We start from the raw sequence: 13189 nt of genomic DNA, 5'->3' as shown, positions 1-13189 counted from the left end.
GCTGATTAGACCGGTACTGATTTATGGGCACGAAACATGGACCCTACGTGCAGAGGATCAACTCGCCCTTGGTGTTTTCTGATGGATGGTTTTTCAGACCATCTATGGAGGAGTGCAGATGAAAGACGTTCTATAGACGAATAAACCATAAATTGCACCAGCTGCTGGAAGGGCATTGCAAAAATTGGGAGGTTGTGGTAGGCGGGCTTGTCAACAAAAAATCGTATAACAACCAGGTGAAAATGGTTCTCGAAAATAATCCGAGCGACACAAGGTGATGTAGTGCGCAGCGAGCAAGATAGGTCGATCAAGTTGAGGATCATTTGCGGATTTTTCGAAGAATGCGAGGCTAACGACCGGCAGCCATGGACCAAGTCAAATGGAGACATCTCCGGCCTCCTAGGCCTTACCCTTACCGATAAGGTAAATAAGTAAGTTACAATGCATCGATTTGATTGAATTTTTGATTGAGCAAATAATGTATTACAATTGTCCATATAAAATTATGTCTCTGTCCTAGGAGGGACGATGCGCTTGAAGAATAAAAAATGATTGAAATTATTTATTTTGTCTGTTTGATTAAGTTAAACAGTTTCATGTTTCTTGATCTGGAATTGGATATTACAAACGACGTCATATGAACGCCTGGCAGTAGTAGCGCCCTCTGAGCTAAAGTAACGCCCCCAAAAAGAAATACGACTAAGTAGCTCAAATTTTATGACGACAGGGCTGAAACCGCATGAACTTGTGCTGATATGGCTCGATGCGCACGATACTATTCTGATAGTAAGGAGCCCAAACAACTGACGAATATTCTATAACTGACCTCACTTATGAACATTAAATGTTTTTGAAACACGGAATATGAAACCAAGTATTTTCGAGGCTTTGGAGGTAGCGAAGGTGACTTGCTCTTTGATAGTTAACCTTGAGTACATTAACACACCTAAACCCTTAACTACAGATTCTCTGTTGAGAACAGTAGTACCAACGTTATAGTTAAAGAATAATGCAGAGCGTTTCCGAGAGAACGATATCACAGAGCATTTAACGACGTTGAGATCCATTCGATTCGATTGAACACATCAAGTTGGGACCGCAGGAGGTGAGCGTCGCAGACATCATTCACAGCGTAGAACAACTTGAAATCATCGGCGAAAGAAAGCTCCAACGACCCGAGCGTAAAATGTACATCGAGGTCTTCGGGTCAACTACACGCACTCCACGGTACACGCTCTACGACAAGATAACGGCCAAGGCCACTTCAAAGGCAGCACTAAGGGTAACGCCAAGGGTCCTGGATGTTCCGGAGTTTGTTCACTTTCTATTAATGTCTACCATTGAACTTAAAATCTCTGGATTAGTTTTGTGAACTTCTTCAGACATCTAGATTGTTCCACTTTTGGCTTGATAATGATCCAGAGCAATTAAGGCCTTTTCAGAACCCTCGACCTATAGTTTCCTGGTTTTCTTGGTTTTCTCATACAAAATACGACACGGAACACACTACATCGCGAAAAACTCAACAATCTAGGACAGACAGACACACCACTGGTTGTAAGAGGCAGCTAAATAAGCGCACTATAAAAATGAGAGAAAAAGTCTAATGGTATCGAACCATTTAAGAGCCGAAAGAAATTTTCAAAATCTTTTCGAAGGAGGCCCTAGCTCTAGAGCTTTCCAATTTATTCCCAAAAGGTTATCAAGAGCTGTGTTTTCAACAATTCACAAACGATTTACAGAGGTACCTGAAGATCTGAAGATTTTACAAACCTTGTATAAATCCTTTCGATGTATAGAAAAACTGTTAAGAACATCTGAAGAAGCCTTAGGAGAACCGCTGAAAGCATTTTCAAACCCCTGTGATGGCTTTTGAGACTTCTGAGCAAATTGAAAACCCCGTCTGAAAACCCAGAAAACATCTAGAAGTCTTCTGGTAATCCCGGTGAAGCTCAAAAATGTCATGAAAATTTACAGGAGAATAAAACATCCACTAGAAAGCCCCGGGAACATCTTTGCAAATTCTTGAATACCTTTAGAAATTTATGTGGACACTTTAGAAACTCCAAGGGTAACTATTGATACGTCTCGAAAACCTCTCAGGTTCTCCTGGGAACCCTTTGCACGTCACGTAGACCTTTGAGATTAACTTAGGAATCACTTACACACCCCATCCCAAGCAGCACAGTTTGTTTCAACTCAAGGATAAAATTATCTCTTGACACTAATCCGAGTTGTCAATGGTTGAAAATATGACTTACAATTGCACTGAATAGCAACGCAAAAAGCGCAAGAGGCGGAGTCTGTTTGCAACATATTTAAGTTATATCGAAATTGTGAGTGTTTTGGAGAGCCCAAGCAAGACGCTTTGTTTTCGGGACGCCGGGAGTCGTTTTTCATTTCGCGAGTTTTGCTGGGCAGTGTTTCGGAGGGCCCAAGCAGGACGCTTCGTTTTCGGGACGCCGGGAGTTGTTTTTCGTTTCGCGAGTTTTGCTGGGCAGTGTTTTGGAGAGCCCAAGCAAGACGCTTTGTTTTCGGGACGCCGGGAGTCGTTTTTCGTTTCGCGAGTTTTGCTGGGCAGTGTTTCGGAGAGCCCAAACAAGACGGTTCGTTTTCGGGACGCCGAGAAGCTTTACGGTTCGCGTTGTGTGAGTGCGAAAAGATATCCGTGTTAAGTCGAGGATGGATTACCAACTGGTGAGCTCGTTTCATGCTTATAATGACACATATTTTCATGAAAACGTTATTTTATTTAATGTTCAAATAAACTTTGAATGGTTCGTCACTACAAGTGTCGGCATTATGCCTGTTTTATATAATTTAAATATACATATATTTTCTCTCTTTAACATTACTAAAAACATCTTTTGAATGGTTCGACATTATGGATGTTGACGTATATTTTAAAACTCCTATCAAAAACTTTTCATCTCGAGACAATAATGTACAGCATTACGCTTCTGTAATTTTCAAACAAACTATGTTTGGTTCGTCACTAAAAGTGTCGGCATCGTTCCTTTTTCATATTATTTAAAATATATACATATATATTTTTCTTTTTGCCATTACTTAAAACATTTTTTGAATGGTTCGACATAATGGATGTTGACGTATATTTTATATCTTCTACCGAAAACTTCTCGAGACAAAATGCAAAACTAGCTTTAAGTTTAAGTTGTATTTTCCCTCCTTATCCATGGATCGCATCACTGACCAATGGTGACTCCCAGATCTTTTCCTCCCTCACTAATAAACACCCTCCCCGTGGTGATTGTGGAGATGCAGAGGTATTCTCGGTCTCTAGAAGCAACAATCATCACACCCTAACATTCCTTCCCCATCCCAACTGACTGTAAGGACTTGGCCGGCGCCGTTATTGATCAATAATATTAGATCTGCTAAAGTTGTACTTCGAAAATAAGCGGAAACTCCCATCCCTTATTCATTTGGATCGTAGTGCAATTCTTACCAGTTCCGATCAATCACGGAGTAGCAACCATTGACATGTACAGTCAGTCTATGCTATGCTATGCTATGCTATTTAAGTTATATCGAAATTGCTTATTTGTTGCAAAATACTTGAGAGAAAAAAAAAATGAAAACAAAAATATGATCGAGAGTCAAACTTCCGACCTCAAGATCACCAATCTTCTCCTCTACTCACTACTCCACCAGCTCTTCGAACAATTGCTTCGCCAATGCACAATAAAAGCGATCACATGGCCCATTAATCAAAGCTTGTTGCTTATAACTTTATTGCACCCTTCGGAATACAAGTTCATTACTGGCGAAATTAGACCACGCCTGAAATAATCTAAACTTTTCGCAAAAACTTTCGAGCAACACATGAGAAACACCATTTAAACAAACAAATTGTTGCTAGACCATGTTTTCGTTGTTAGATGATACGTAAGGTGTAACTCAACCATATTGCAACTGGATTGAAACAAACAAACTTCTAGCTGTCATACACGTAGTTTAGTGCAACTTGGTCGCAACTGGGATGAATCTTCTTGAGTTGTGAGTATGGGAACGAAAATTGAATGCAAGTTGCGAATGCTTTAAATGGAAGTAATTTGAAACATAACATTAAAACCGGCATTTTGGGAGAAGTTTCAAGAGTTTGTTTCAAAAGTTGCTAAAAACATCTTGATAAACTTGACTTCATTGCTAATTGCAAAAAACATTTGCAGCAAATCTTGTCGTTTCAAAAATGTTGAACGTCAAACAAGGAGTGAAATGCATGTTAATTGGAACGGAAATAAACTTTTTTATTGATATGCAACCGAACTATAACCAGGTAAGTTACAGATGCTTTTATTGAAACATGATTGAAACCAGTTTTGAAAAGCATCTCTTTGGAAGATGTTTCGTGTGCTACTTGGGGAGTCCAATGGAAATGTTCTGGGAAACTCGAAAAACCTATTGAAACTTCTGAGGTTTTCCTAGGAGACCAAAAATAGATCTCAATGGTTCTTAAAAATCTCTCGGGAGGACTCTGTGAAATAAAAATCTTAGTTTTGTTTGTTCGTTTGTGTATTTACGATACTTTACACCAAGGGGTGCATTCGTGTCGAAAAATCTTAGTGATTTGCTAGAATTTTGCTAGATCTAAACCACGAAGAACCACGTGATTTGGTTTTCTATCCTTGAGTTTTAAAATTCAATTCCAGTCATATTCCAAAAATACGTGTCAATATAATCAAACAAAAAATGATACAGACATTTTATATATTCGTTACATTTGGCTTGAACGCCCTCAATGTAATTTTTGAAATTTTAATTTTGACCTGGCATGAGCCCTGGATATGATGAAAAATACCACATTTTTCGATGTTGTTCTGAAAGTTCATTCTTCTTAATTTTATTGCATATTTGATAACATGATCGACAGAATTCATGAGAAATGAATGTATTTTGAGATACTGGCGCAATAATTACAAATCAAGCTGTCCGAAACTGGGGGACAGAGGGTGCTTAACCAAAATTGTAATTTGTCCACATTTAGTTCAATTATGGTACAAAATACATTCACACTATCAAATAAGGATTATGTTCGATCATGTTTGCGTGATCCAAAGTATTTTTTCATATTCAAAATAATTACTAAATAGGCTCAAAAATAAAGCGATAGTCAGATTTTTTAAGATTTTCAAACTTTTCTACTTTTTTTAAGAAGGCATGCATATTTCAAGGATGTGTTTTTCTACGCAAACATTAGTCTCCATAATAGGCTTCTTTTCTACTAATACATCATCTTGATTGGGCCGTGATTTCTCAATTTTTCGACATTGTCCGGTATTGGGTGCTGTCCTGGAGGATCTCTCCCTATATTGGAAAATTAAAGTTTTTTAAATTTAAAATCAAGGATTCATGTCAAACGCTGTCGAATCCTTCTACGTCTAGAAGAGCAAGACCAGTAGAAAAGGCTTCAGATTTTTGGAACAAATGGATTATGTGCACTTAAAAGTTGGTGAGTGGTCGAATGTCAATGGCCGAATCCAAACTGTTTATTAGCAAAAATTGAATTTTGATAGATGTCGACCATCAATCTGTTCAATATTATCTTTTCAAAAAATTTGCTGAGGGAGGAAAGCAAACTGAATGGACGATAGCTAGAAGCTTCTGCAGGATTTATGTTCGGCGTTAAAATTAGCACATCCTTAGCATTTTTCCATTTCTCATGAACATATGCCAAATGAAAACATATGTTAAATAAATCAATTAAGAATAATAAGCTAGGAAAAAAAAGGAAGTTTCTTGATGAGGATGTGGTGAATTCCATCATCGCCATGGGCTTTCATAACTTTTATTTTTTCAATAATAGCTCATTATCAAATTAGTCCCTCAGGAATTTTCAAAAAAGTTCTCTTGATTGAAACTGCTTTCGCAATACTTGTCGAATTTCGTTTTGAATGATACTTGACGGAATCATTCGAAACACCACATACCCTTACTCTGTCTTTCAGTATGTCAGTTAGACCCCCTAGCTCCAATCTCCCCAGGAGCACTTAATCTTACCTTTCTCGAAGGTCTGCAAAGCCTCCGACGGCAGCCAGTGCCGCCACAGTTCACCGAGTTGGCCAAAGTTCAGCGTGCCATCGTCGTGACCGACCACCGGGAAGACGAACTGCGACGGGAAGGTGCGACTCAGCAATTCGGTGACGTTTCGAAGCAGCTCCATCCTAGCCGCTTCGTGCAGTCGTTTGGCTCCGTGGGAAAGGCCATCGCTGAAAGAACGAGAGAAGGGGAAAAAACTGTATTAAGCATACGGACAAGATTGAGGAAATTAGGTTTTCGCAAATGAAATGAAATTACATCGATTGTTGGGGTGGATGATGGGGAAGTCAGGGGAAGGGGAAAATACTTGGAACTACTTCCGGAATGTCAAAAATGCAATTCATTCCGTTGTCAAAGTGGAACGGCAATTGACAACATACCTATTGTTAGTTGACGGAGATATCAGTAGCGGCTAGCGTATTCATGGCCTTCCACAAAGTGGTTGACATCTATCTGAATCCCTGCTGAATATTATTTTAACAATTGTTTCTTCCGACATTGGCACTTAGTGAAAAACTTTGTGAAGTTAAATTCGCGCTGAAGTCTGGCGTTTATTAGATAATCTATTGTTACTGCTGAATCCAACCTTCATAGCTTGTTCTAGCAGTTTTGATTTTAAGGAATCTTATATTTCTTAACTGATTTCATAGTATAAAATGATATTCTAGTGCTACGGCTAAATCCAACCTTTACAACTTGTTCCAGCAGCAGTTTTATTTTAAGAATTTTCAATTTAAATTACATCGTATTGAAATTGATTTCAATATCATCCAATCAAATGCGATTTCATATTACAAGTTGCCTTTGATGTTCTTACTCTATCTGCTAAACGCACAAGCATATATTTCCTTTCTCTCGAGAATTTCAATCAAAAGTACAAACTCATTTCAATCAATCACAATTTATTAACAATATCAATTATAACTTTGTACGAGAAAGAAGTTTCAATTTAAACAACCCTTCCCACTGAGCACGTGTATCTGTTATCTGCAACGTGTTCCAATAATTAGCTACAACCGGTTGTTCTTCCATCTAAAATAAACCAGACGGAGGAACGACGCCACCCTCTGCGGCGGTCGAGAGCAACTTCGAGCGAATTGAATATTTAATATCAATGCATTAGCATTTTCAATTGAATGAATTTTAAAAAGCAACAGCATCGACCAACTCGTTGGGTTCATACTTCAGCAGAGGATGGAGCTCAACCAGTTTCACTTTAATTTAAAAGACATTCAAGTATCCAGTGGCTGCTCTCGAAGCGAGGAGTTTCGCCCGAGGGTTGCTATAAGATTCGTCATGATGAAGCTTTTAAAATAATTGCAAACTCGTTTTGCTCCCTGGAGCGGTAGTGTTCGCCATCAGACTGAAACAGGAGGCTCCGAAAAGTTGAAAAGTAATATGATTTTTGGTGTAAATGAATTTTTTATACTGCACTTTCTTGTTTTCTTTTGATTCTCAATTTCGTTGGATGGGGTCCTCTCTGACAGAATTCTAACATTCTGGAACCTACAACTAGTCGTTAACGGTTATTTCATTTGCATGTGAGAACTATTGAAGATTTTTGTCTATATACACAATTATATACATTAGTATACACAATTTGACTCCATAGAAACGTTCTCATTATTAGACTGTATATTAGAGCTGAACAAATAGTAAAATAAAGGGTGTGGGACATTTCAGTCTAAAAAAAGCTGTTAAAACACCTTTTTCATCTATTTTCCAACGCTTCGGTATATATTTAACCATCTGCCGGAATATTGCAAGAACAGCTGTACTTACACAGGGAACCAACAGACACTACTCGGGATCAGTAGCATCCTCAATGTGTAGGTACTGGTGCTCTCATTATTATAACAAACAATAACGGCGCCGGCTGCGTCCGAATGCTGGTCAATTTAGGGAAGGGAGGGAAATGTTGACGTGTTACTTACTTTATGGAAGCCGAGGAGAATGAATGCGTCTAACCAGATTCGCGATATGACTCGATAAAAGCATTGACCACCGAGAAAATGTTCGTCGCTCGCCCCACAGGAGCAAGCGAGAAGATCAAAGAATCAAACACTACTAACGCGATCCGCGATACTATTCTACCGTACAACGCGAACGACGCGTGACATCCTCCGCAAGAGGAAGCGTCAAGGTCGAAGGATCAAACGCTACTCTATTTATAAAAAGAAACAAAATATAATGTTACGAAACACTACAAAAAGAAACAAAAAACACAAAGTTACGGGCGAGGAACAACAACCAACTCCAAGATTTTTACTAATCGACCGGCCAAAACGCGTAAACAGAATAAAAATGACGTGCTAAGGGTTTCCCAGACAAAACGAAAAATAAGGATGGAAATTCCCGATCGGATGGGCTACAACGCATTATCCTTTTCACTCTCGACCATGCAAATAAATTCCGTAAACGATCGCGTGACTTTCGTCGTGGTATCATGGAACAAACTCACCAAATTGCTGCCTATTACTTCCGCATAGCGTCCTTTGATCACTGTACCTGTACACTACTAATCACTTTAATAAATGTAAAAGTTATACAGTAATACCTCGATATAACGTAACTCGATTTTTATTTTCGTTATGTTATATCGAGGTTACGTTATATCGAAGCAAAAATTTTTTTTTTCTGAATTTCGTTCATCATGTTTGGTGAGAAAATGGGTCTTACATTGATATTATTGAACTAGCAGGCATTTTCAGTTTATCTCACATATTTTTTAAAACTTTTTTCCGTATGAAATTTTCTTATATTTTTCTTTTTGTTTTATTTTTTACTTTAACCTTTTTATTTCAGTATTCCCTAATGAAATGTATTCAGGAAAAAACTTTGGAGGAATCCTTGAACACTCGAAACTATACAATAAAGTCATAAATGAGATCTTCCAGAAATCTTTGAAAATGTTAATGTTGAGCAATCCATGAACATTTCTAGAAAGCAGTTATGGAATTTCAAGAATTTTGTTATGAGGAACTCGTGGTAAAACTCTTAAAGCAAATCTTTTTGTAAGTTCTGGACAGAATTTTAGAATGAATGTCCCAAGAATTCTTTGAAAAATGTTTTTTTTTAGAATTCATGAAGAAATCACTAGAAAACTGTCAAAAACAAGAACTATCTTCGAGTAATTTTTCATGCGAAAGTTTCTGAACGAATACGTTGTGAATTTTCGGTTGTACTTTAGGAGAGATTTCTGGAGGATCTCCGGAGGAGGATGCTCAGTTTTTGGAATCCCTGAATATATTTTTGTAATAAAAATAAATCCGTAGAAAAATGTTTAGACTTATCGTCTTCAAGAATTACTTGAAGAACCCAATGAAATCATTGGAATCTTTCTTTAGAAATTCGTGTTGGAATCAATGAAATATTTCATTTCACATAGAATCCTTGAAGAACCTAAAGTAGTATATAGAATGGTTTCTGCATAAATATTTGTAAAAAGTTCTGCAGAAAATCATAATTAAATTGGTGGAGAAATGCTAAGAAAATTGTTCTTCAGGTTTTTGGATGAATACCTGTACGGCTTTTTAAATAATTTGTAGAGCATTCCAAGAATTATAACTGGATTCTTCTTTAAAAAGGCCGCTGAAAGAATTCATGAAAAAATGCTGAAATAATTTATAAATTTCTAGACTCCGGAAAAGTATATGTGGAATTGTTTGTAGAATGCATAGTTGAATCTACTTCGTATCCTGGAGAAATAACACACGAATATCTGGAGGGTCAACTTGTAGAATTTCTGGAATATCCCTGTCGGAATAATTTTAAGAATAGGTTTATACAAGAATACCAGGACAGTTTAAGATAAGCCCATGGAGCAATTATTGTCGGAATATCTGGAGGCATCCTCAGAATCCGTCGAGAAATTTCGATATCGATTTATGACTGTATTCAGTGATAGTAAACGCTTGAATTGCTTTGATTTAGTATTGGTTGGTGTTTGAATCTTGAAAAATGTTTATAGCAGTTCATAAACCATGTTTTTAATAAAAATTGTAAAAATAAATAGAGTCAAAAAAAAAGTTACGTTATATCGAGGTAAAAATTACGTTTATCGAGTTACGTTATAAAGAGGTTACGATATATCGAGGTTACGTTACATCGAGGTATTACTGTATTGATATACGGATAAAAGATACTTAGAAACGGAATTTTGAACGGCAGTGAAAATTTTTTGCGTCTGACATGAAGCACAGAACACAGAACACTATCTTTTTATGGGCAACTAAAAATGGTCCAGAACCTTGTTAAAATGAAAAAATATAAGCTTAAAAAACTAAAATAATACATATAACATGGGTAGGACTGTCTTATTCAAGTTGGTGTTAGTATAATGTTTTAAATCTTTTTACTCAAGCTTCAATGAAGAAAGTTGCTGAATGAACAAGATCGTTTTAAGCTATTTTTTATTGATCTTTTTACAAAACTTTAAACCCATATGGGGCTGTCCATTAATTATGTATGGGTTTACAAGACTTCTTACAAGCCATAACATTTATTTTTAAATTTCATATAAAAAATCTTACCATGGGGAGAGGGGGGGATCCCTTCTATAGAGCTAAAACAACAGCGAGAAAATTAATGGGCATCTCTTCACCTTTGCGTTTGGACTCAATTGCTGTCTTCAGTAACTTGCTTTCTTATCGTTTGAAGAACAAGTTTTTTTTTTGAATGGATAAACCTTTACTTAGATTACATATCACTGAGTTTGGAAAATTGTTGCAAAATTTCGTCATAGTCATTTCCATATAAACCTAAGCATTGTCTTTAAGCCACTATCAATCACCATAAAAAATGCTGAACATTTTTCAGAACGATGTTTTCATCGAAAGGGTTGTAATGAAGATATTGCAGCATACATTAATTACGTAACGCTAAAATTGGAAATTTTTGACCAACACGCAAACCCCTTTACACTTTCGGTATGGGAAATTTCAAAATTTTGTGTGAGGCCGTGGTATTTTACTAGACAGCCCCCTATCGGGGATGAGATTCGATCCTAGGACCTCGGCTTGAGAGGCGTGTGTTCTAACCGCTACAGCAGGTCCGTCTCCTAAGTTTTAATTAAAGACAAATTTAATGCTCGGCATAAATTAATTTTTTCATAATTTTAGTGTTTAACAGAATGCCAAAAGCTTCGAAATTAGTAAAAAAAAAGAAAAATATGCAAACTTTATTGAACTTGACTTCACTTAACTTGAAAATTTAACTTTCAGTCGCTTGAGCCACCTTCAAATGTTAATACTTTTAACTCAAACTTTGGGCTTTCTCTTTTTTATGTTATTGGTTTTGGGAACTTTCGAAAAATAAACCGCATCCTAATGAGCACGCAGTTTATGGATATCTCATTCTCAAGATTGCATCAAGCAGCTAATCGAGAAAAGCAGGCGCCGCCAGGAGGAGAGTGATCACCAGTTTTGAGAAATCTTGTAACGATGATGCTATTGTAGAGCAAACAGTGACTGAGTGTCTTAAACACGGGATCTAGAGCTCAAGCTAAAAAAAAAAACAAAATAAGCAAAGACAAAACAAGAACCAGAAAAAGCCCAAAATGAGATCACACAAGAATCAAACTAAATGAAAAAAAACCCAAACAGGTATCGATTCATGATCATAAATCTTTTTATCATAAGGTTGACATATCAAATTGGATATTTCTTAGAGTTCTTTTAGAGTTGAGACAAGTATTACTCCTGATATTATAATAAGTATTACTGCTTACTCTGCTGTATTTATTATTTTATTTTTTATTAATTTTTTGAGTGATTTTTTCAAAAAAGTTTTTGAATGATTATTTCACGGAATTGCCGAAGAGCTCTTTCAATTCTTTCGTTTTGGATACTCATAGAAATTTCTCCAGAGATGGCACCTGGAACGTTTTAGCTTTTTTTTCGATGAGTCTCTCAAAAAATTCTGAAGTCCTTAATTGCCTTGGAATTCTTGAATCGCTGGAATTTCGGCCAAGAATATCTTCATGAACATTTTAATAAATAAAGTATTTATTTATTAAGAGATCACTCCAATGATTTCTAGGAATTTGTTCCTTAATCGTTGTTTCAGGATTTCTTTAAGGAATCTCTCAAGAGTTTACTACATTTATAAACTGTGAAGGTTCTCATAAGAAGCAGACTTATTCTCAGTTAAAATGTAACGTCAGAAAGGAGAAGTAGATATGGATGATTTTCTGAAAATAATCTCCAAGCAAGACACCATAGGGACAATTTTGAGCATTTTTAAATCTCCTTCCCTCCATGGAAAGACATTTTTGAATGAAAATTAAAAATAAATTGTATGACGCGTAAGAAATACCAAACCCCTCCTCCCCACATAACCCTTACGTAATTAATGGACGGCCCCATACGTCTAAAATCGACGAGAAAACAGAGGAAACACTTTTTCCTGCTAAAATATCGATTCTGACCATTGTGCAATGGCTCGAGGATTATTTATAGCTGAATAACAACTTGAAGAATCTCTTTAAATATGTTTGATGATATTACCGATGGAATTCATGATGAAAGTAAAGGTTAGTAATAAGGGTTTCTAGAGGAATCTCAGTACACATATTCTAAGAATATTTACTTTAAGAATCTTCTGAAGAACATATGGTATAAGAAATTGAAAAGTTTTAGGAGAAATTCTTAGGGCTCGTCCATAAACCACGTTATCATTTATGGGGGAAGGGGGTATATAGTTAATGACCACTGTCCATACAAATTGATTTTTTTTTTTTTGTATTGACAAATGATCTCGAGGAGGGGAAGGGGTGAGTCTGGTATCTCAAACAAGAAAATGACTTTGTGATTAATGGACGGCCCCTTAGAGAAATTTCTGGGAAAATCTCTTGAAGTTTTTGTTATTCAAATAAATTACTGCCATTTTTTGAAACAAGCGTTGAAGAAGTATTATAATTACTGGATTTTTCAGGAATCAATGGGGAAATTTATGGAATCATCCCCGAAGTATTGTATGAAGTTTTATTATTATTATTATGTTATTATGTTTTATTTAAGACACTTTACCATTTGTCATGGCATTCGTGTCTGAATATTGTATGAAGTGATCTTTAGAAAAATGTCTGCAGCAGGGGATTTTTTATTATCGTACAAATTGGGCCGAAAGG

General features: G+C 36.5%; 1 protein-coding gene across 1 annotated transcript in view; it reads right to left on the bottom strand.

Annotated features, from left to right (window-relative positions):
• The window catches only part of LOC5569149 (acid sphingomyelinase-like phosphodiesterase 3b), a 394937-nt gene that overhangs the window by 96576 nt on the left and 285172 nt on the right, over positions 1 to 13189 (bottom strand). The window contains exon 5 of the mRNA XM_021839906.1: positions 6022 to 6230. Coding sequence (XP_021695598.1) covers positions 6022 to 6230 — 209 coding nt within the window. The remainder of the gene's footprint in view (positions 1 to 6021; positions 6231 to 13189) is intronic.

Source organism: Aedes aegypti, chromosome 2, assembly GCF_002204515.2.
Source record: "Aedes aegypti strain LVP_AGWG chromosome 2, AaegL5.0 Primary Assembly, whole genome shotgun sequence".
Taxonomy (NCBI): Eukaryota; Metazoa; Arthropoda; class Insecta; order Diptera; family Culicidae; genus Aedes; species Aedes aegypti.
Note: the sequence above shows the minus strand (reverse complement) of the source record. Positions and strands in the feature narration are given on the sequence as shown.